Below are 22,641 nucleotides of genomic sequence, written 5' to 3'. Positions count from 1 at the left end.
ACTTCTTCCCTGCTGGGCAGCCGGCAGTCGCTGTGGCACCTGAATGGGATGCGAGGAGCTCGCTCACGGTGCTGGAAGTGCAGGCGATGCTCTGGCTGCTGCCTCCTGCAGCCCTGGCTGTGTTTGCTGCCTGCAGCCTCAGCCAGGGCAACAGCTTCAGCATCCACCTACTCGCATCAAGCAGCCTGTTCATCCCGGCACAGGCGAAGAATTCTTAATTAGAAGCGAAAAGTATTTCTGCAGAAGCAGTGGAAAGTTTGCCCCCTGCTCCATTGGCGGACCACAGCCATCAATACCGCTCTTCCCATGTGTTGCTGGAGCCCGTCCGTCATGGCTGAGGTCTGGAGGCCCAGGCGGTTGCTCGGCACAAGGCTGGTGCCTTCGCTTGGCAGCACTTACTGCCCGTGGATCCGCCCAGGCGTGTTCCCTTTGCCCCGAGCCACCGAACCCTGCAGCATCATTCCCAGGGATGCTCCCGGACTCTGGTTACCCAGGAAACTGCCGGCAAATGCCGGAGCTGGTGGCCGGGGAGGGCAGGGAGCCGTGAGTCACCTTCCTCGCCACCAAGCTGGAGCTCTCCCAGCCGGGTGTTTACCGAGCTGGCGGCTGGAGAAGATGCCAGCGGGTCCCTGTTGCAGCATGCCCGTCTCCCAGCCTTGGGTGCTGCATCTTAGGAACAAAGAGGGTGGTTGCTTTGTTAATTAATTGCAATTAATCTCTTGTGCCACAGGGGACGGTGGCCTGGGGGGTTGGAGCTGGGTTTCTCCCGCTCAGCATGGGGCGGTGATGGGGCTGCCCCGCCAAAGCTGGAGAAAACGAAGGAAAAAGGAAGAGAAAGTTGGCAGGAATGAACCGGGGGCGGGGGAGGCGCTGACAGCGAGAAGAGGAAGTCTGATTGTCCGGCCATGGTCCGGGAGGAGGTTGGTGGTGGCTGCGGGGACTGTGCCGGGGTCCCCAGGGCAGCCGTCTCTCCCACATTGGGTGGTAAATGCCACCAGCTGCAGCACGGCGGGACCGAGCTGAGCCCAGCCCGGAGCCTGGTCCCCGCAGACATGGTCCCTGAAAGCCCCTCTGGGTGAGCACATGGGGACAGACCCCAGGCGCTCGGGTGCTGACGGTGTCTTGGGTGGCGGGTGAGGCTGGTGAGCAGAGCCGGGCTGTGCCGGCGCCTCAGCATGTGCCCAACCAGGTGCTGGCTGATGTTTCCTGCTAAGTCGCTTGTTCCTCGTTTCTTTGTCAGGCTTTGTGAACTTACACCAATGGCCGGCAGGTACGTAGTGAGTTAGGACACTGCCGCTCCATGGCGCCTCCTCCCCCCGACATCACCATCGCCTCGTAGGAACTTCCCGCCGTTAATTGTCGCTCGGCTCGAGCCGCCGAGGATGCCGATGGCCAACGGCCCGGCCGTGCCGCTGGGCAGCCTCCAGCAGCAGCTGGAGCTGCGCCTGGTCTGCTCCAAGTGCAGCGTGAAGGAGAACGAGACCATCTACCACCTGTGCGAGGTGGAGCACCGCTGCATGCACGAGATCCTGCTGGCACGTCGCCGTGGCCGCCGCGGCACAGCCTGGAGGAAGGTGTACCGGAGGCCTGGCTTTCCCACCCCGGCCCGCTACGCCGTCTGCAGGTACTACACGGTGGGGCTGGGCTGCCTCAAGCACGGGAGCCAGTGCACGTTCGCCTGGAGCCCCGAGGAGGCCACGGTCTGGAACTTCGAGAGGGAGCAGCAGCTGGAGCGGCGGCAGCTGAAGGCTGCGGTGCTGCAGGCGCAGCTGGGGGGTCGCCCCGCCGACCCCCTCCCCGCGTCCAGCGCCGCCAGGGAGATCGCCAACGAGTTCGGGGGGTGTTTCCAGGAGATCTGCAGGCCTTGCTTCTTTGGCTGCCCCCAGCGCGTGTCGGCGGGCGGGCAGGGCCGGCTATGTGAGCGTCACCGCGGCTGGGACCCGCTGCTGGTGCACGTGGTGTCGGACAGCCGGCGCCAGCAGCAGTACACGGCCGTGCGGCCCTGCCCCGAGTTCATGGCCACCCTCAGCTACTGCCGGTTTGTGTCCAGGGGCCAGCCCTGCCGGCACGGCCCCCTGCGCTGCCAGTTTGCCCACAGCGACCTGGAGATGGCCGTCTGGAAAGCTGAGAGGGAGCAGGGCTTGGTTCGCTCCGACCTGCTGCCGCCAACCACGGGGACCTGCGGCACCGATGGCAAAGCAGCGGCGCCTGCACCTGTGCACTTCTACTGCCGCGTCTGCCTGGTGACGTTCAGCTCGCAGGAGAGCTTCGAGAGCCACTGCTCCTCCGTGGAGCACGGGCACATGCTCTCGGCAGACACCTCGGTCCAGTGGGTCCATCGCGCACCGCCCCTCGGGCTCACCAAGTTCTCCCTGTGCAGCAGGTAAAGTGTCCCCTGGGTGCACTGGGGACAGGGCAGGGGCTGCAGGCAGCTGCCAACCTCCCCATGGGCCCCCCGCTTCTCTCCCGACAGAGCAGAGGTGTGCGAAATGGGGAAAAGCTGCACCAAGGCTCACTCTGCTGAGGAGCTGCAGGAGTGGATCCAGAGGGTGAAGGTTGCTGCGAAGAAGAAGAAGCAAGCCCTGAAGGACGGGCTCTTGTCCTACCAGGACCGGCTCCTCGCTGAGTATCAAACGTGCTCCAACGAGGTGTTCATTGTGAGTTATGGGGTGGGAGCACATTGGTCCTGCGCATCGCGAGAAGCTGCTTGTGTAAGAGCTGGGGGAGAGAGCACACCGCTTGCTGTCCTAACAGGGATGCAGAAAGGGGTGTTGTGTCCCTCCTCCTTCACCCCTTTCGAGATGGCAACCCGAGAGCCTGCTCGGGGCACCCGGCCGCGCTGCTCTGCCGAGGGGCCTTTCATTCCCCAAGGACGCTGAGTGGTGGGTGAGGGCCGAGCATGAGGATTTAGAGTCATAGAATCATAGAATCATTTTGGTTGGAAGAGACCCTTAAGATCATTGAGTCCAACCATTATTTACTGACAGTCCCCTCTCTGGAGGACATAGTGTGAAGGCAAAGGATGAAGATGGCCCCATGGAAGGCTCTGCAGTGTGTCCCTGGGCTGTCACCTTCAGTCCCCCTCCTCTCATGCATCCCCCACAGATGGCCGAGCACGTCGAGGGCGTCAGAGTTGTGTGTGAGCAGCCCCTGCACGTGCAGTCGGAGGACAGGAGGATGAAATACTGCTGGAAGTTCAGGGTCCACTCCCAGGTAAGCCCAGCTCTGCACAGTCCTTGTCCTTTGGGGTTTTTTGTTTGTTTGTTTTTTTGTTTTTAAAAATATTATTTCTGCAAGGAGCAGAAGGATAGGGACTTGGGGACTTCCCAGTGAGGACATGTGGTGTATTTGGGACTGTGCGTGGGGGGTGCAGCCACTGTGTCTCCTGTCTCATCTCGTGCTGTGGGGCTGGGGTGGACCTGGCTGCTCTCGGCACCTCCTACGTATCATCACAAATAACAAGATTCAGCCACTTCCCTGCTCAGGATTTTGTGGGTGTTGGGGACGAGAGCCCAGGTCTAATTCTCCTCTCCAGTGTAGGAGATTTCCTGTTTACAGCAGACAGGCTCAGTTGCTATAAAACTGAAACCTGAAGTTCTTTAAGACCTTGAAACAATTGCTGTGAGGCCACATGAGGAATAAGCTTCTTTCAGGAGAATTTCCGGAGCACCGTAGGTCCAGCATGACATTTGGTTCCTGCAGCAGCTTTGGGTAGGACCTGCTGCTGGAAGGACCTCGCGAGCCGTGGGCTGCCCCCACCATGTCCCTGTGTTCTCCTCTGCCGGCAGATGCCTCTGCAGCACGTGGCGCTCCTGAAACGGGAACCCGGAGTCAATTTCTACCTTTCGGGGAACGGACTTTGCCGGGGCCTCCACTACATTCGGGGGGAGCACGTGGCCACCCTGCCCTCCTCCCCGCGCACGGCGCTGGTGGACGTCTGCATGGAGTGCTCCGCGCTGGGCGTCTTCGAGCAGTGGGTGGTGTTCGACTTCGGCAGCCGCCCCGTCCTCATACAGAAGATCAAGGTGAAGGTGGGACGGCGGGAGACCCCCCAGCACATCCCCAGGGAGAACTTCCGCCCCGTCAACTTCTTGCGATGGGACAGAGGGAACCGGATCATCGTTCCCAGCGTGCCAAGGACCGGGGAAGATGTGGATCTGCTGGCCAAGTACAAACCTCCTGCTCTGGCGCTGGATTACCAGCGTGAGGGTGGCGCGACCGTTCCCATCACCCGTCTCAACTACCGTGAGAGGATGCACAGCTTCCTCTTCCGTGAGGAAGAAGCCGAGCAGGCTCTGGTTGCCAAGTAAGTGCCAGGTGTGGATACCAAGGGGTTTCTCCTTGCTGGGGACCACAGCCCCATTGCTGACCCTGGGGCCAGGCTGCTGCTGAAGTCTCCATCTCTTCTGGGTTGGTCCTGGGGCAACTTCCCAGAAAGAAACATGGAAACGTGCCAAGAAAGGTGGTTTGCTGGGTAGGGGTAGGAGGGGAGGGGCTGGGGCTTGTTCTTCAGCCCTGGATTGCTGCTGAGCTAATGGGCCGGTTCTCTGCTGCTCACCGGGGTGTTTCCTCCTTTCAGACTCAACCTGCGCGTCCTCATCTCGCTAAGCCCCATGCTGCAGAGCCTCTCGGTGGGGATGAAGTTCGCCGTCTCCGGTGAGCTGTTTGCTGAAGTGCCTACCCCTTACAACCTCTCTCCGGACACCGACGAGGGCTATCTGCTGAGCAGGTCTGTGCCCACGGCTTTCCTGGCACTTGACCCACCTGTTGACAACCACGTTTATGAGGTTATTGTGGAGCATAAAGCCACCACGGAGAAGACCATCTGGCTACAGATACCAAAGAGATGCTGCTCGGAGCTGAACTTCAAGCCAAACACCTCCCACAAGGTGGAGATCCAGTTCCAAGTCGACCAGCTGCTGTTCCGGCAGTGGCACCAGGCTGTGGACCGCCTGTTGGATGAGAAGCTGGTCCTACCAGATGTTGCCAGCTGCTCTGTCCCCTACTCCCTTGGGTCACCACAGCGGGGGAACAGCAAGCAGAAACTGGCCATCTCCTTCATCACAGGCCAGGCCACCAGCAGCCGGCAGGTCCCACCGCTGCTCATCTATGGGCCTTTCGGCACAGGGAAGACGTTCACCTTGGCCATGGCCACCATTGAGATCCTCAAGCAGACCAATACGCGGGTGCTGATCTGCACCCACACCAACAGGTAGGCGGGGAGGGATGGAGGGAAAAGGCCACCAGGGCTGTGGGCCAAGTGAGCTGCTCTGTTGGGATGGGATGGAGCCAGGGGGTGTGAGACGGGGCTCAGCTGCCCTTTGCTTAGTGTGCATTTCAATTACTTGTTTAAAGAAATCCTTGTTTATTTGATATGTCTTAAACTGCTCTAGGACTTCCTGCTAGGAGGAAATCTGATGTGGGTGAAGTCTTTGTGGGAGAGCATATTCCTGATTCATTATACAATGGGGATGGGGTTGGAGAGACACTTCGCTCTTTCAACCTTCACCGTATACTGCAAGAAGGAGAAAGCCCTCGCCTGACCTTGTGGGGATAATACTGTGTTCTACTTGCCCTTGAAGACTCTTGTGCTCTGTGCACATGCCAGTTTTTTGACTCTTCCACAGGAAGAGGAAATGTAGATCTGGTCTGACTGCCATCGAATCCGCCTGCAGAGAAACCAGGGCAAGATTGTTAAAATTAGAGCAGTTACGCTGAAAAGAGTGTCTCCATCCTGCAGGCTGTTACTGCCTTTGTTTTTAATGTATAATAGATGGGTGGCTGCTAATCTGAGCCTCTTTCAGGCTCTCCGGTTGCACTGAAGCTGCTTCTGCAGATCTGGTGCCACCCACCTGGGCTGGGGATGTTCAGCTGTCAGAGGGGACTTCTGTGGGACTTGGCCCTAGAGAGAAGCAGGGACACAAATTTTGTTGGACACATTGCATTTCTCCATATGAGCATGGAGAGATGCACTAGTCCTGAGTATCAACTCCTGTTTTAAACCAGACTCTCAAAATAGGCTTGGAAATATCTCCTGTGGTGAATGTGCTCTCAGACAAAGCTGGGGGAGACTTTGGGTGTGTGTTGGTGAATAATCAGATAGTAGATTGGGATGATGGCCACAGAATTGGGAAAAACACAATTCCTTGATATTTTCCCCTTTTGTTCCCCTCCAGTGCTGCTGACATCTACATCCGGGAGTATTTCCATAACTACGTGACCAGCGGGCACCCGTGGGCCGTTCCCTTGAGGATCATTTCCACCGACCGTCCCACCAACACGACGGACCCCACCACGCAGATGTACTGCTGCCTGTCACCGGACCAGCGCTCCTTCCGCCACCCCACGCAGGCGGAGATCGACCGGCACCGCATCATTATTACCACTTCCATGTTATCCAAGAACCTGAGGGTTCCCCCAGGCTTCTTCACCCATATCATGATCGACGAGGCCGCTCAGATGCTGGAGTGCGAAGCTTTGGTTCCGCTCTCCTACGCCACTTTTGAGACCCGGATCGTCCTCGCCGGGGACCACATGCAGATAACCCCAAAGCTGTTCTGTGTCGGGGACGGACAATCTGCCGATCACACCCTCTTAAACCGACTCTTTCAGTTTTACCAGAAAGAGAAGCACGAAGTGGCCATGAAGAGCAGGATCATCTTCAATGAGAATTACCGTTCCACTGCAGGCATAATTGAGTTTGTCTCCAAACACTTCTACATCGGCAAAGGCAATGCTATCCAAGCCAGTGGGAACATCCCACCCCATCCCGAAATCTTCCCACTCGTCTTCTGCCACGTGTCTGGCGTGGCTGAACGGGATTTGTCCATGATTTCTTGGCACAACACCTCTGAGATAATACAAGTGATTGAGAAGGTGAAGGAGATCTATCAGAGGTGGCCAGATGAGTGGGGTGTCCGAGACCTGAAGAGGATCTGTGTGGTGTCCCACGGGATGCAGGTATGTGGGAGAACCACCCATTTGAGCACTCCCTGATCAATGCTGGACTCTATTGATGATAAACCTAGTAAAAACAGGGAATCTGGGGGCTCATATGCCACCCGTGTTTTTTTTGAGGGACCCTCCATTCACGTAGTACATCATGGATGGTTGGAGCAGAGATGGCTCATGGTGGGATGGGTTAGTTGAAGGGTTTTTTCAGCATCCAGGCAGGTTAACTGGGACAGCACTGGAAGCACTGGGTGAAGTCAGCCCGGGACCTGTAGCTGATGTCAAGTGACATTTTTTTGGGGAACCTTCAGTTGAGAAGGCTGAGGGACCGTGGTGTCACGTGGAGGGTGTTTCTGAGCTGAAACTATTCAGTTGTGCCCATTTCTTTCTTACCAGGTTTCTGCAACAAGACAAGAGCTAAGGAAGAAGCAGCTACAAGATGTGGTGGTAGAAAACTACGAAAACTTGCCAGGTTTGTGTTTGGTGCAATAGTTAGTCACGTCTGGCTGTGCTTTGAGGTCTTCTGCCTGCTGGGGACAACTTTCCCACTCATGCTGGTGGACGGGAGGGTCTATTGCAGCTACAGCCGCTGTGTAATGAGCAAGGGGAGGAGATACAGGGTCATTAGCAGAAGTCTTTCTGGCATCCTAATGTTGTCCTGCTTGCTAAAATGCAACATACCGGCTGATCTTGTGGCAAATCCCTCTCTGGGAGGGTGTGTGTGGTGTGGGCAGAGCTCCCCTGCCCTTCCCCATGGCTCTCCCATCACAGCCCCCATAGCGTCAATGGGGAGGGGGTGCCTGGAAATCCTTCAACTAATTTCCATCCCCTTCTGCTTGGGAATTCTTTGCTTTCATCTTTTCCTTAGCAAATAAGATTTCACACTGAATTAAATCTGCACGTAGCTGTCAACTCGTTTCAAATATATGGATGTTGCTTTGTAGGAGGGTGAAAACCCTTTGAGTGCAATCCCGGGGGCTTGAGCATGTGTGAATCATGTGAAGCCCCAAGTACCAGCGAGGGGGCCAGTAATAGAAGAGAATTGAAACCAGGATGGCCTGTGGGTACCAGTTGCAGAAAAAAATCCCAAAACAGCTCACTAAAGGAGGAGTCTGCTGCTCTGGGTGAAGAGAGCGGGATAGGGCTGGGTTTATCCTCAAGGATGTAGTTTATGACTCATCCCTGCTTTTATTATTATTATTTTTTTTATTGTGCAGCTGGGACTCCTCGTGGTGAGAATAACCGACCCCTGGGGTGTGTTTCTGATCCCCACACCCTTTCTTTGCAGTCTCTCCCCAGCTCTGCAGTCACCAGGGTGCCTCTGGCTGTTTGTTGTTTGTCGGGCGACTGGCAGAGCTGTGCTCGAGGGGAGAGGGATTCCTGCCAACGGTCACTGCTCGTGTCCCTGCTAGACCCTGGGTTCACTGAGGGATTTGGGATTCACAGAAAACTCCACCCGTGTGTGTGAGGGGTGGCTGGCGGGGGCTGCTGGTGGCTCTGAGCACATGGGGCTGCTCCATGGGCACCCACGGCCGCACTGCTCCATTGCCTGGCTTCTCTCTGGTCTCCACATTGCCCGTCCCTCCCTGGTGCCTGGTTGGTGGTGTCCTCGTGGTGTCCATCCTGGGGGTGGTGGGTGACAGTGGCTGAATATGAGCCAGCATGTGCCCAGGTGGCCACAGAAGCCACCAGCATCCTGGCTTGTACCAGCACTGGTGTGGCCAGCAGGCCCAGGGCAGTGACTGGGTTAATTTTGGGCCCCTCACTACAGGAAAGCCCTTGAGGTGCTGGAGTGAGTTCAGAGAAGGGAACGGAGCTGGGGAAGGGGCTGGAGCACAAGTGTGATGGGAGCAGCTGAGGGACCTGGGGGGCTCAGCCTGGAGAACAGGAGCTGAGGGGAGACAGGGACACAAAGAAACAGCCTCAAGTTGCGCCAGAGGAGGTTGAGGTTGGACCTTGGGAAGAATTTCTTCCCGGAAGGGGCTGTCGGGTACTAGAACAGTCTGCCCAGGGCAGTGGTGGAGTCAGCATCCCTGGGGGGGTTGGACAGATGTGAACATGGGGTTCTCAGGGACATGGGTAGTGCCAGGGGTGGGTGAACAGTTGGACTCCATGATCTTAAGGGGCTTTTCCAACCAAAATTATTCTATGATTCTATGATCCTGGTTCATGCCTGGAGGCCCTCACGAACCCAAGAACTGCTTTATTTGCATCAGATGACTCCCATGACTCAACCAAGTGAAGTTACATCAGCCCATGGCCACATAACCCAGTGTAGATGGGCAGCGTGCCAGGTGGCAGCCAGGTAGGGTCTTCCCCGTTGGTTTCACGTGAGTGACATTTCCCTTGTCCCCTCTGGTGCAGGGCGGGAGTTCCGGGTCATCATCATCAGCACGGTCCACACTAGCAAGAGCCTGAGTGTCTCGGCTTCCCACCACCTCGAGTTCTTCAATGAAGCCAGAGTGCTCAACACCATAATGACCCGGGCCCAGTCGCTGGTTGTCGCGGTGGGGGATGCTGTGGCCTTGTGCTCCCATGGCCAGTGCAGCAAGGTGTGGAAGCGCTTCATCCAGTGGTGCATCGAGAATGGCAGCATCTTCCCGGAGAACCTGACGATGGCCCAGATCAAACAGGCAGCGTGTGACAAGAAGAGCTGGAGCAGGAGGAGCCCAGAGGGGGACGAGGAGGACAGCGACACGGATTCCTGGAGCTCTGAGGATGACAGTATGAATCTCGATGATCCCATCCTGCAGGAGCTCTTAGATGAGAGCAAGAACATGCTGGTGACAGTGTCTGAGGAAGGGCTGCTGAACGTGAAGTCTGAGGCTTCAAGCCTGTGGGAGGACAGGCAGGAATACGTCAGCTTCTCTTCTCAGATGATGCAGGAGTATCTGCGCATGCACCCCAAAATGTACAAGAGATGCGAGCTGATCAAAGAATGGTTCGACAGAGCTTCTGCCTTCACCCTCAACAACTCGCCCGCCATGAGCATTCAGATCAAAGGCCGAGTTCACTGCGGGACGGCCTTCACGGGGGATGAAGTGCTGGTGGAAATTCTGCAGGGCAGCACGGCCGACAGTGGCAGCCACCGCCCGCAGGGGAAGGTGGTGGGCATCCTAAAACGTGCTGACAGAGAGCGGACCTTCATCTGCATGATGGACGAATTCGATCCCCGGGTGATGATACCCATCGATCGCACCGTCACCAAAATATTCGTCCCAGGGCTGAAAGAGAAACCCAACGTCATTCCCATCCGCAGGCTCGTCAATGGGAAGTACAGGGTGGTCAGCTGTGAGAAGATCAGCCAGGAGACCCGGAGATGCCACCTCTTCTGCGTCCAGGTTATCTCCTGGCGGGAAGGGTTTTACTACCCTTTGGGGATAATAACGGAGATTCTGCATGCAGCATTGACTTTGGAAGAAGGCTTAAAGATCCTCGACTTGGAGTATGGTTTGGAGAAGAAATACCCAGCTGCTGTCACCAAGGAGTCAGCCAAATACACCTCCAGCAGCAAACTAAACCTCACCAAGGAAAACGTGAAGGACTGTCAGAGTTACCTGACCTTCACTGTCGACCCCCAAGGTGCCAGGGATTTGGATGATGCTATCAGCGTGAGGGATCTCGGGGATCACTATGAGATTGGGATCCACATTGCAGATGTGGCCGGCATCATTCCCAAAGGCAGCGCCTTGGACCTGGAAGCGAAGAAACGGGGTGTCACCTACTACGCTCCCACCCAGGAGCCTCTGTGCATGTTCCCGCCCCACATTAGCCAAGACGTCTGCAGCCTCCTGCCACAGAAGGAACGTCGGGTGGTCTCCTTGTTTGTCACCGTAGAAAAGAAGACCGATGAGATATTGAAGAGGGTCTTCACCATCTCAGTGATCTGCTCAGACAGGCAGCTGTCCTATGAAGAGGCTGAGCTCTGCATTAAGGACCACTACAGGGGGTCGGCGGGGGCCCTTCGTTTCGATACCCTGGAGGACTGCATAGCTGTGGCCTATCACTTCTCCAGGATCCATCGCAAGCTACGGCTGCAGGAGGACTGTTTCTATGACCAGCTGGATGAGGGAAGCTCCCCAGGTAGCAGGGGATCCCATCAGATGATAGAGGAGTTAATGATCATGTTCAACAGCTCCGTGGCCGAGTTCCTCACCAACCAGGAGGACACCAGAAATGTCACTCCTCTCCGGTGCCAGTGTGAGCCAAACGCTCAGCAGTTGTCAGTCATGAAAAACAAGTACAGCCACATCCTTCCTTTTTCCATCCATCTCTCACACCACCTGGGAGAGATGCCTCCTGGCCAAGACTCCTCTAAAAATGTGTTTAGTCTCGAGTTTAGTCTCATGGTCCCCATCTGGGAGCATCTGCAGTTAGCCGCTAAAGTTCGAGACTTCCACAAGATGCTCGACCTTATTGTTACGGATGACATCCACCCGAAGCTGGCCCCCGTGGCCCTGGAGTTCAGGAGGCTGCTCAGCCGCTCCTATTTCAGCCGCTCCAACTCCACCGTCCAGTCGAAAGCTGGTCATTACTCCCTGCACGTTGACTCCTACACCTGGGCTTCCTCTCCCATCCGCCGGTACATGGATGTCGTGGTCCAGCGGCACCTTCATTCCGTGCTCCGCAAGAAGCCCGTCGTCTATTCTGTGGATGACATTGAGTTTCTCTGTCATGACCTCAACAGGAAGAATTTCAAGGCGACGATGTACGAGAAGAGAGCCCGTTGCCTGCAGGTGGCCACTCAGCTGAAGGGCCAAGCCCTGCAGAAGCTTGCCTTCGTGGTAGACATCGAAGAGATGAACAAATATTTTAAAGCCCTGTTCCCACTGAACAAAGAGAGTCTTCCAGACCCTCAGATAATCAACTACAGGTCTCTTCAGCTGATAGAGCAGCCTGTGTTCATCCAGCAGCGGAGCAGCATCAGGCTGACGTGGAAGAGGAGGGTCTACTCTGCAGAGATGATGAAGGAGCACGGCCTGCACGAAGGACCTCTCCGTGACCGCAGCGTCACCCTCTTTGGCACCCAGACTTGGCAAGACGTGCTGGCAGCCATCAGGAATGAGCAGTTTGAGACGGCGGCCTCCCTCCTGCAGAAGACCAAGGAGCTGTACCAGCGGCATGTGGGCTGGGTGCGGAAGAGCCCGTGCTCGCACTACATGGAGCTCTCCCTGGAGCTGAGCGCCGGCGACACGCTGCAGTTCCAGCTCACCACCGACGTCTGCCGGGGCTTCCTGGTGCCCTTCGTCCAGCTCTGGTGTGTGACGCCGGGTTTCGACGTCTGCCTGCAGCACACAGAAAAGCCCATTGAGTGCTTCTCTGCCTACGCCACCCTCCCATCCAAGGACAAGTACAAGCACGCAGCGGAGTACAGCAAGGTGTGGATGCCGATGAGCGCCATGGAGTCTGCATCATGTGCAGTAGCTGAAAACGACTCGATTGTCCTTCACGACGTCAAAATAACCTGGGCGAAGCAAAGGACAAGCAAAGGACAGCTGCAAGGGAGCTTCCTCCTGAAGAAACATGTTTTGGAGGAGTGCTCCATTGAAGTGGACTTCAGCCACTGTTACTTGTGCATTCGCTTGGGTGGGCTGAAGCTTGGGAGCCCTCAAAGCGATGAGGAATGCCTTAGCCATGGCCTCCAGAGTCTGACTTTTCTTAACAAGGGTAGGTCAGAAAGCAAACTCGCAGTTGATCCAGATACCTACACCTGGGTGGCTCACGGGATCACTGAAGAGTTCAGCGACAATGAGAAGTCCGAAAGGACTGATCAGAGGACTATTAACTTCTACATCCACTACATGTCCATGGAGAACATCCCTGTGGAAATCTCCCAGGCCTCGGCCAGGTTTACGGTGGAGCTCATTCCAAAGATGCTGCCAGACGTGTAAGTGCTTGGTGGGTGCTGCTCTGGTTGACCTGTCCATGCAAAGCAACGCCTTCCATGGGGCTCCTCTGCTGCACCGAAAACTGCTTGCTGGTGCAGCTGATCCCCGAAAAATCTCTTTTCCCAGCTCCCACTGCCCATACTAGTGGGCCGTGGATGTTTGGGGCTGGCAGCGTCTCTCAGATCTGCTCTCTAGATGGTCTGTTGCTCTTCTGGTTGACCTTGAGAATGGGGAGATAGGGGAAGGCAGCGTGCTGAAATTTCCTAGGGCTTCTGTTTCTTCTGTCACTGCATTGCTGCAATATGGGTCATAAAAGGCAGTGGGAAGCACTAGATTGGGGTTTGCTCAGCAGACGTGCTCCCCAATTTCTCAATCGTTCCCCTGTGGTGCAGTGAAGCAAGATCTGCTCTTGTTAAAGGAGAGCTGAGGGCGAGCTTGCCCTTCTTTGTACACAGCACAGGCTGCTACGCAGCAACAACTGCTGTAGCTTTTTCAGGGCAGAACGTGTTTCTTTTTATATTGTGAGTTTTAGGAAAAATTGGAAGCTAATCCAATAAAATGAGGTGGACCATAATAAAACGGAGTTGGGACAGAAGTCACGCTCCTTGCTCTCAACAGGCTCAGCTCTTTAGGCATTTGAGCAATAGTCCCAGATGCAAAAAAGCAGAGTAAGCGTTGTTTTGGTTTAAGTTCTTTGTGGAAGGATTTAATGCAACACCAAAGCAGAGAGAAAAAATAAACAAGACAGCTGCTGTATTGCAATGTTCTCTATTTTATGCTACATTCCGTTCATTCTTATTTTTCCCTGTCTGTCAGACGGAAAGAGAAGGCGATTTGGAAGCTCAAGTATGCCTCCGAGCTTGCTATAAGCATTGCCCTTGGCCATGAACCCCCTCAAAAAGGTCAGTGCAAATATTCACCTTTCTTACCGGGTGGCTCCATGCCTCTGGCTGGGCAGGTGCCCCTGCAGCTCCGTGGTTCTTGCCATGGGGGTGACGCTCCCAAAGCAGGAGGTTCCACCCCCCGAAGGGAGGAGGGGAGCTGCCTGGCAGCACAAAGGTACCGGGGGTGCAGGATGCTCTGCTGGAGAGGAGTGTGTGGGATGTTTTAATCCCAAAACGCCAAGGTTCATGGGCAGAACCTCTTGGCATGGGACAAGGATTATTTGTAGGTGGTCTTGTAAATGGGCCATGATCACTTGGTACCTGTCGCATCCTCTTGTGGAATCCCCTGCATGCTGCTGTCAGTAACCTGCTCTAAACTTGTTTTCTTGGCTCTTTGCCATAACAGTGACAACGTCCAGAATCCTGCAGCAAAAATCCTTTGATCTGCCCGGCAGCTACAGGAAGCTCAACCAGAGTCAGAACCAGGCGATTCTGACTGCTCTGAGAAAACCCTTCACACTCATCCAAGGCCCACCAGGTAAGGCTGAGGGATGGCACAAGCACACGTCTACTTTGTTTTGAAAGGCAGGCTAGAACTTTCCATGGGACCCTTGGTGAGACAGGAGAAGGTAGCATGGGTTGGCATCACCCACAGCTCCTCAAAGCGGTATCCTCTGTTCTCGATTTTGTTTCATGGCTGATCATCCAGATGCTGATGTAGACTAAAGCAAGGGTGTTGTGGCTAAAGTGTTCTCAGGAACCTCCTTGCTTTTCTAGGCACGGGGAAAACTGTTGTTGGAACTCACATTGTCTATTGGTTCCATAAGCTGAATGAGGAGAGTGTCGAGAAGGAGCAAACACCGTCCTTGGAAGAGGAAGATCCCAGGGGGAGAAAATGCATCTTGTACTGTGGCCCATCCAACAAGTCTGTTGATGTTGTTGCTGGTAACTATGGATTCTCGAGCACAAGTGTGATGGGAGCGGCTGGGGGACCTGGGGAGTTCAGCCTGGAGAACAGGAGCTGAGGGGAGACCTTCTGATCTCTGAACTGCCTGAAAGGAGCTTGGAGCCAGGGGGCGTTGGGCTCTGCTCCCAAGGAACAAGTGTTGAGAGGAAACGGCCTCAAGTTGCACCAGGGGAGGCCGAGGTTGGAAATTTGGGCATAATTTCTTCCCGGGAAGGGCTGTCGGGCACTGGAACAGGCTGCCCGGGGCAGTGGTGGAGTCACCATCCCTGGAGGGGTTGAACAGATGCGGAGATGAGGTTCTCAGGGACATGGGTAGTGCCAGGGGTGGGTGAACAGTTGGACTCCATGATCTTGAGGGTCTCTTCCAACCAAAATGATTCTCTGATTCTAAGCCCCTAAAGCAGCTAGTGCTGGTGGGAAGGAGAACATGTGGCTGTGAGCAGAGGCTGGGAGACAGGAGGGCAGAGAGCATGGACTGGTCCCTGCAGCAGAGCCCTTGCACAGGACGGGACCAGTGACACGGGCTGATGAGCAAGGGGTGGGGAGAAGGAGCGAGTGCACTGCGAACCCCGGGCACCTCCGAGGGGATGAGGATTTTCAGCCTCACTGGTGCCTGTTGCTGTCTGACCTGTTCTCCTGCCCCAGAGATGCTGCTGAAGATGAAGAACCTGAAACCACTGCGGGTTTACGGGGAGGCCATTGAGATGATGGAATACCCATACCCGGGGAGCAACCGGCACCTCTCCCGGAAAGCCCTGCGGGATGCAAAGCCAAATCGTGAGCTCAGGTAGGACCTCATGGCCCACGTACTCCGAGAATGCCGGGGAATTATGTTTTCTGTACCGGTAAAGCTGAACAAGCCAGAACAAATGCAGTTTCCACTCCGTTGCTGTGGAGCAGCGCTATTAACCTGCTTTTTGCCTAATTTTCCCAAGTGAAGGTGTATACTAATGTAGCACCTAGTCAGGAAACCCAGGTTGCTGAAAACATCCCAGATGTTTTCATCTCTCTTTTGAAGAGCTCTGTCAGTCTCTGACTTTATTCCTGCTTGTGACTGCTGATGAAAAGTGCTTGTAGTTTGTGTCCTCAAGGGTGAGCTAAGTGTTAGGTCTATAAAAATGGAAAAGTCTGGCTCTGACTGCTTTAGCTGACGCAGTTTCTCCACATAGGCAGGTGTGATGTGCTTCGCTGTAGAAGAGATCACTTGGGTCTGTGTTGGGGGAAAATATTTATCTATTAACTCTTTATTCAGTGAAATAATCCTGCATCACCGCATCCGACGGCCACCCAACCCTTTGTACCGGGAGATCTGTAACTTTGATGCCCGGATGAAGAAAGGAGAGCACATAACAGAAAAAGAAACAAAGAAGTGAGTAGAAAGAGAGCCTGGAGAGGGACGGCCGACGTTGGCCGTGTGAGGCACTGCCTGGAGGAGCACAGTGCAGAGGTTTGGGCTGTATTTGCTGGCTTTTGGCTGACACAAACTCGTAGGCAGCATGAAAGTCAGTGGATTTGTCCTGGCTCGCACAAGCCAAGGGACTAGGTGCAAACATCACAACAGATTAATAAGTTGTGTGTTTGGAATGGTGATAAAAAGTTATTAGCTCGGGGTTAGTGGCTCAGTGCAGAGACTCAGCGTCACTTCTGCTCTGGTGCTGGTGTCTGTCTGGATAAAAAGTCATATTATGGCTGTGAGACACTTGCATCCTCCCCCCTGAGCCCCTGTTGAGTTCAGGACAAAGTTCATTTCCTACAGCATCCGTCCAAAGCCCTTTTCTGGGAACAGCAGCTCGTCCTGGGGAGGGAGATGGAGCCACGATCATTTTGGGAAAGTTTAGCCCCTGCCTGGTTCTAGCATGAGAAACCCGGGGATGTTTCACTTATGTTGTTTCTTCTCTGTCAACCACCAGGTACAAAATGCAGTTGATGGAGGCTCGTACACATGAGCTGTTGCGCCACGATGTCATCCTGTGCACGTGCTCGGCTGCGTCTGCCTCCTGCCTGGAGCAGCTCAATGTCCAGCAGATCATCATCGATGAATGCGCCATGTCCACCGAGCCTGAGACCCTCATCCCCTTGGTCAGCCACCACCGCGCTGCCAAGGTGAGCCCTCTCCAAATCCACGTCTCTAGGATGCTCAGGGCTCTCAGACCTCTGCATGTCTTGCACCCCTTCCCATGCTGCTCTTCCCAGTTTTACCAAGTTTTAAGGTTGTTCTTAGTAGTATCTGTGATGGTGTATCAATGTTTCAGCCTTCAGGGTGTTGTTTTGAGGGGTAACTCTACCAACTATGACTAAAATCTACACCCATGCTGTCTCCTCCAAACTTGCTCTTGGCTTTTAATGGCAAGAAGGTGTGCCAGGGGAGGGTCAGGTTGGACATTAGGAAAAGGTTCTTCACCCAGAGGGTGCTGGAGCACTGGAACAGGGTCGCGGCCCCAAGCCTGACTGTGTTCAAGAAGAGACTGGACAACGTTCTCAGACACACGGTGTGAACTGTGGGGTTGTCCCGTGCAGGGACAGGAGTTGGACTCGATGATCCTTGTGGGTCCCTTCCAACTCAGGACATTGTATGATTCTATGATTCTTTCTGCAAGAGAAACAAGTGGTGGTGTGGCTGGATTTTTGATGCTTCTTTGCAGGGTGGGTGTCACGGCCACCAAAAAATGTGCTGACCCAGGCATAAAGCGTTAACATGACAAGAAGCACAGAGCAGAACTTGGTAGACTTTACTACATTATTTCTTTCTCCTGTTAGATGGGAACAAAGCTCTGTGTTGTCTGGCTCAGGACTTTCATATAATGCCCAACATGTTGAGGTTGCCATAACCGTAACATAAATAAGAAGCAAGAAATGTCTGTGCAAAAATAACCTTTCAAAGAGCTGCTTGCCTTCACCAGCACCACCACCCTCACAGTTGAGGTGTCCACTGTTTGTTCCAGGTTGTTTTGCTTGGGGATCACAAACAGCTGCGGCCTGTGGTCAACAACGACTTCTGCAAGAGCCTGGGCATGGAGGTGTCTCTCTTTGAGCGCTACCACAAGCAGGCGTTCATGCTGGACACGCAGTACCGCATGGTGAGGCCCTCGAGTGGATTTTCTCTTCTCCGTCACAGAAAATGCTGCTATCAGGGCTTGCCTCAAGCCACTGGGAAACAGATATTCTCCATCAGTGCTTTCCCTTCCCTGGGTAATGAATAACGCGTTTGTGTGGTCCCAGCCACGGCGCAATGGTGTTGCAGGTGAAGCCTGCCCAGAAAGATGCTGCAGGTTGAGAAGCTCCGTGGTTTTTGTTCACCTCAGTTTCTTCCCTTTTCTCTGCCAGCACAAAGAGATTTGCGAGTTCCCATCCAAGGAGTTTTACGAAATGCGGCTGAAAACGTGTCCCCAGCTGCTTCGTAAACCCAGCGTCTTCTACCACAAGAATAACAGCTGCTGCCCCATCATCTTTGGGCACGTGGAGGGGAAGGAGCAGAGCCTCATGATTTCCACTGAGGAAGGAAACGAGAACTCCAAAGCCAACCCAGAAGAAGTGGAGCAGGCGGTGAGGAGGGTCTGGGGGAATTGCTGGAGATGCAAGAGGAGGAGGGTGTTAGGCGGGGGGGCTCTGGGGATCATGGAGGGACGATGAGTGTTGATATGGGATACAGATCAGTGGGGTGCAGTGTCTGCCTGGCATCTCCTTTGCAACGAATGTCTCTGAAATTTTCTGGGGTTAATCTCTGTAAGCTTGATGAGTAATTTCTAGCCTTTCTTGATAGTCTGTGTATCAGATTTAGGGCAAAATGGATGTGATGACTTGCTTGAACATATTTTGGAATGGAGCTTTTGTTTGGGGACCAAGTTATTAATTATTTCACTTGGCTTTTGTTTGTAAGACTTGTAGTGTAGAAAAGGGGATTAACCTCTTGAGAGTCATCTGATGAGTTGAGAGCTACATCTAATAATGATGGGGCACAACTTTCATACACAAGGTTAGCGAAGGATGTTTGTAAATGAGTATGCAACCCAGATGGGATAGCTCTGCTCAGAAAAGAAGGATGTATTTTCAAATAATATTTTTGGTATTGGAGTAATCGACATTCCATTTTATCCTTGGGAGAAGGACATCCCGTGTAATTATGGGCTGGAAAAAGGCTGTGCAGGTACAGACATAAATAATGGAGTTATATAAGGAGGTGGACTCGATGATCCAGCTCAGGACATTCTATGATTCTGGGGTCTGGAGCACACCACGATGTAGGGAAGGACCCAGGTCAGGGGACAGGCTGCAGGAGGGCTGGTCCCAGGTGAGCAGGACGCTGGTGTCCCCAGGTGAGGCTGGTGAAGCAGCTGACACTAGATGGCACCATCCGGCCGGAGAGCATCGCCATCCTGAGCCCCTACAACGCCCAGGTGTCCGAGATCGGCAAGAGCCTCCTAAGGGAGGGGATCCGCGGGGTGACCGTCTGCACCATCATGAAGAGTCAAGGTGAGGCTGGCGGGAGAGCGGGGGGTGCGTTCTGTCCTTTCCTGCCTTCCCGAGGAACGAAGCAACTCCTCCCAGAGACAAATCCTACGCCAGGGTCACTTCAGCCATGGAGGAAGCACCCCTGGATTTCTGGGGGATTTGTTGTGGTAATAAATCCTTTGGAAACCTCTGGAGTGCCCGGGCAGGGTGAGGATGATGAAGATAGAGATTCCTTTTTCCAAGGAGTCCATGGAAAAGACGAAGGGCAATGGGGACAAGTTGCTCCTATGGAGGTTCCAATTGGACACAAGGGAAATTTTTCACAATGAAAACAATCAGCCACTGGAATAATCTCCCCAGGGAAGTGGTGGATTCCCCGACATTGGACTCTTTTCAGATTCAGCTGGACAGTCCTGGGCCAGCTTGTCTAGACTGGGCTTTGGCCAAGAAAGGTTGGACCAGGTGATCCTTCTGGTCCCTTCCAACCCAGTATTCTGTGATTCCGTGATGAAGACGAGAAGGTGGAAATGTCTGAAGGGGTGTTCAAAAACTGCCACAGCATGTGCTCTTTGGAGAGCAGTGACCAGGAGTCAGATATCCTCCAAAGCTGGAGAAACCCAAAGGGCGGTGGCAGTTTTGTGGATCTTGCTGTGGAGAAGTGATTGTCTTGTGGGGTGGAGGGGAAGCCAGACGCTTCCTTCTGAAAAAATCTGTTTCAATTCCACTTTCTAGGAAGCGAGTGGAGATACGTGATCCTGTCAACTGTACGCTCCTGCCCCCGATCAGAGATTGATAGGAAGCCCACGAAGAGCTGGCAGAAGAAGTACCTGGGGTTTGTGACTGACCCAAACCAGGTCAATGTGGGCATCACGCGTGCTCGGGAAGGACTCTGCATTATAGGTGGGTCTGCGGGGAGCATGACAGGCCGGCGGGGGAGCAGGATGCTGGGATAAAGTGGTGGAGATCCCAACTAGTACAGCCCATGGTCTTGCTTTGTTCTTCTGCTCTTTAGGCTGTGGTTTGAAACTGGGATATCTGGGCAATCTGTACAAAGTGGAGGTCGTGAGTGGCTCATATGCAGAGTGTATAATTAGCTTTTCTCACCCTCTGGTTCAGACCATGTTGTTTCCATCACTTGCATGCTAGAGCTCTCTCTTAACAGAATTTGGCTGCTGATTTTCCTCCTAATCACACAGGCAAAGGCTGGGGTGGGTAGGGAAGCTGCTTGCAGATACGACAACGCTGTGAAGGAAGCTGGGATTTCACAGAGCTCTGGCTAAAGGAAATGTCCCTGCAAGTTATCCAGCACCATTAGGCTAGAAATGTTAGACAAAAGTGTCCTTGATGGCGTTGTTCAAGCTACTGACCCGCTGCCCCCACCCCTGTGCCCCCAGGGAACCGGTACTTGCTGGAGTGCAACCCTTTGTGGAGGAGGTTGCTGCAGCATTACCAGCAGCACAACTGCTACGCGGCAGCCCCGGGGGTTTTTGTCAGGAAGACTTCAGCATTCCGCTGATGGGGATGGCGTGTGCCTCAAGGAGCCCGGCCCTCTCTACCTGAACTGTGTGCGTTGGGAAGGACCAAACTTTCCATCAATCCCTGACCCATGGAGCCAAACGTGGTGGGGGAGCCGAGATCTCCGACAGCTCCGCTCAGCACGCGCTTGGGCATCGTGGGGTTTTCAATCAGTGCAACCTCGGACGGGAACTTTCAGCTCTAGCAAACCAAAGAGCATTGGGAACGGATGGATGTGACTCTATTGATGATGACGACAATACTATTTTTTTAACTGCAAGATCCTCAGCGAAGCCGCCATCCTACCTGCCAGGGGACCAAATACTCAGTCTGTTCGCCGCAGGTGGAACAACCTGCACGGCACGAGCCGCAGGGACCAAAGCTTCTGAGTGCTGCCACTCATTTTATAAACCAAGGCCAGGGAATTTTTAAGGCTTCTCGTTTCTCAAAGAAGAAAAACCAATTGTTTTGTTTCTTTTTGTTGTGTTTTTGGGTTTTTTTTAAGTGAAGGAAGAAAGCAATGAGAGAACGGTGTACCACTCTTTGTCTAACCAAAGCACTGTTCTCTGTGTAAATATCACAAAGCCAAGGCCAAGTTGATTTTGTAAATAGATTTACATATTGTTTGTACAAAGGAGATTGTCCTCACCAATATAAAGTTAATGGAGACCAAGGACCGCTCCTACCAGGAAACATTGGAATTTGTAAGCACATTTTAAACTGTTCTCAGTTTTAGTTGAAATCTTGTCCTCTAAGAGCCTCCCTTTCCTACCCTGTATTTTTTTAAAGCTGCTTCTAATTTATTAACTTTTAACTCTGTGAATTTGTTTCACAGTCTCTCAGCCTGAGTTTTCAAGAGCAGTGATGGAACTTTGGTAGCTGCACCACAGCATAGATGTGTATAATGTATTTTTGTAATTTTAAGTAGCCCAACTGCTGTGAACTGGAAGCGATCTGCTGAATCACCAAGCTGCTTTTTGAAGCGTGATGTTTTTGAGGGAGGGGTGTCCTTTATCTCATTTCAGTTCTGAATGTATGAAGTGCCTGTTTTGGCTCTCCCAGGACCACACGCTTGACTGTCTCCATGTTTGCGTGCGATGGAGCCAGGCTGCGGTCGCCGTGGGTTTCCACCACGTCTGTACCGTGCTGGGACACAAATCCTGCTCGGCGTGAGCGAGAGGACCCGGGACCTCACCACGCTGCGGCAGGGAGGAATTTTGTCCCGTGTTTGCAGCTGAAACTGCAGCCTGGCTCTTCCCAGCATGAAGGAAAGTGCAATAAGAAAGCGTCGTGGCTGGAAAAGTCCTTACTTAGCGCTGTATTTCTTCTCATGACCCTGTGTTAGACTTGACTCAAGAACCTGTGGGGAAATTTTGTTGTTCTCTTATTTTATTTTAAACTACCTTCCTGCATTTCTGCCTTTGGTGGGTTCGAGCTGTATGCTAGAGACCCCCCAGGCTTACTCTTGTCTTACTGAAGCATAATAATCATAGAATCATAGAACAGTTTGGGTTGGAAGGGACCGTTACAGCTCATCTCATCCAACCCCCTGCAATGGGCAGGGACATCTTCAACATATGGCTGGTGATTCCATGAGGGACAGAAGCCCGTGGGAAATGCCTCCTCTTGGGGCTAAAGACGCTTGATGAAAGCTGGTGAGATGTAAAGTTCATTGTTTCTCTTTGAAGTCATCCTGTCCGGGATTTTAAAAGATTCTGCGCCAGCCTGATTTCGCAAATATTAGTGCCATTCCAAAGTAAGTTTGTATAGGAATCATTTTTGTGGACTACTGAAATGCAATCGTGTGTCTCCAAGGTGATGTGGAGAATCACCAAAGGTGCTGGAATTGTTGGGAGAAACACTTGAATCTGGCACCAGCATCATTCTCACCAGGTCAGCTTGGTCCCTTCAGAACCAGTGGGTCTCATTTTCAGGATCTAATGTAAGTGAAGAGTCTCTCCTCTGTTGTTTTTTGCTGGTTATTTTA

At 53.6% G+C, this 22,641-nt stretch overlaps 1 protein-coding gene across 1 annotated transcript; it reads left to right on the top strand.

The window, feature by feature from the left end:
- The first annotated feature begins 1,471 nt into the window (after nucleotides 1–1,471).
- HELZ2 (helicase with zinc finger 2) lies at nucleotides 1,472–21,489 on the top strand. The gene is made up of 20 exons (XM_065645923.1): nucleotides 1,472–2,383; nucleotides 2,474–2,657; nucleotides 3,106–3,213; nucleotides 3,789–4,306; nucleotides 4,580–5,212; nucleotides 6,177–6,960; nucleotides 7,348–7,423; nucleotides 9,316–12,597; nucleotides 12,643–12,838; nucleotides 13,656–13,741; nucleotides 14,130–14,261; nucleotides 14,501–14,668; nucleotides 15,336–15,477; nucleotides 15,943–16,059; nucleotides 16,601–16,793; nucleotides 17,633–17,767; nucleotides 18,015–18,233; nucleotides 19,004–19,160; nucleotides 19,872–20,039; nucleotides 20,534–21,489. Exons 1-20 carry the CDS (start codon nucleotides 1,518–1,520, stop codon nucleotides 20,653–20,655), a joined length of 8,286 nt encoding a protein of 2,761 aa, XP_065501995.1. The 5' UTR covers nucleotides 1,472–1,517; the 3' UTR covers nucleotides 20,656–21,489.
- Nucleotides 21,490–22,641: the final 1,152 nt, after the last annotated feature.

This window comes from Caloenas nicobarica, chromosome 15 (genome assembly GCF_036013445.1).
Source record: "Caloenas nicobarica isolate bCalNic1 chromosome 15, bCalNic1.hap1, whole genome shotgun sequence".
Lineage (NCBI taxonomy): Eukaryota > Metazoa > Chordata > Aves > Columbiformes > Columbidae > Caloenas > Caloenas nicobarica.
This window is presented reverse-complemented; position numbering and strand designations above follow the sequence as displayed.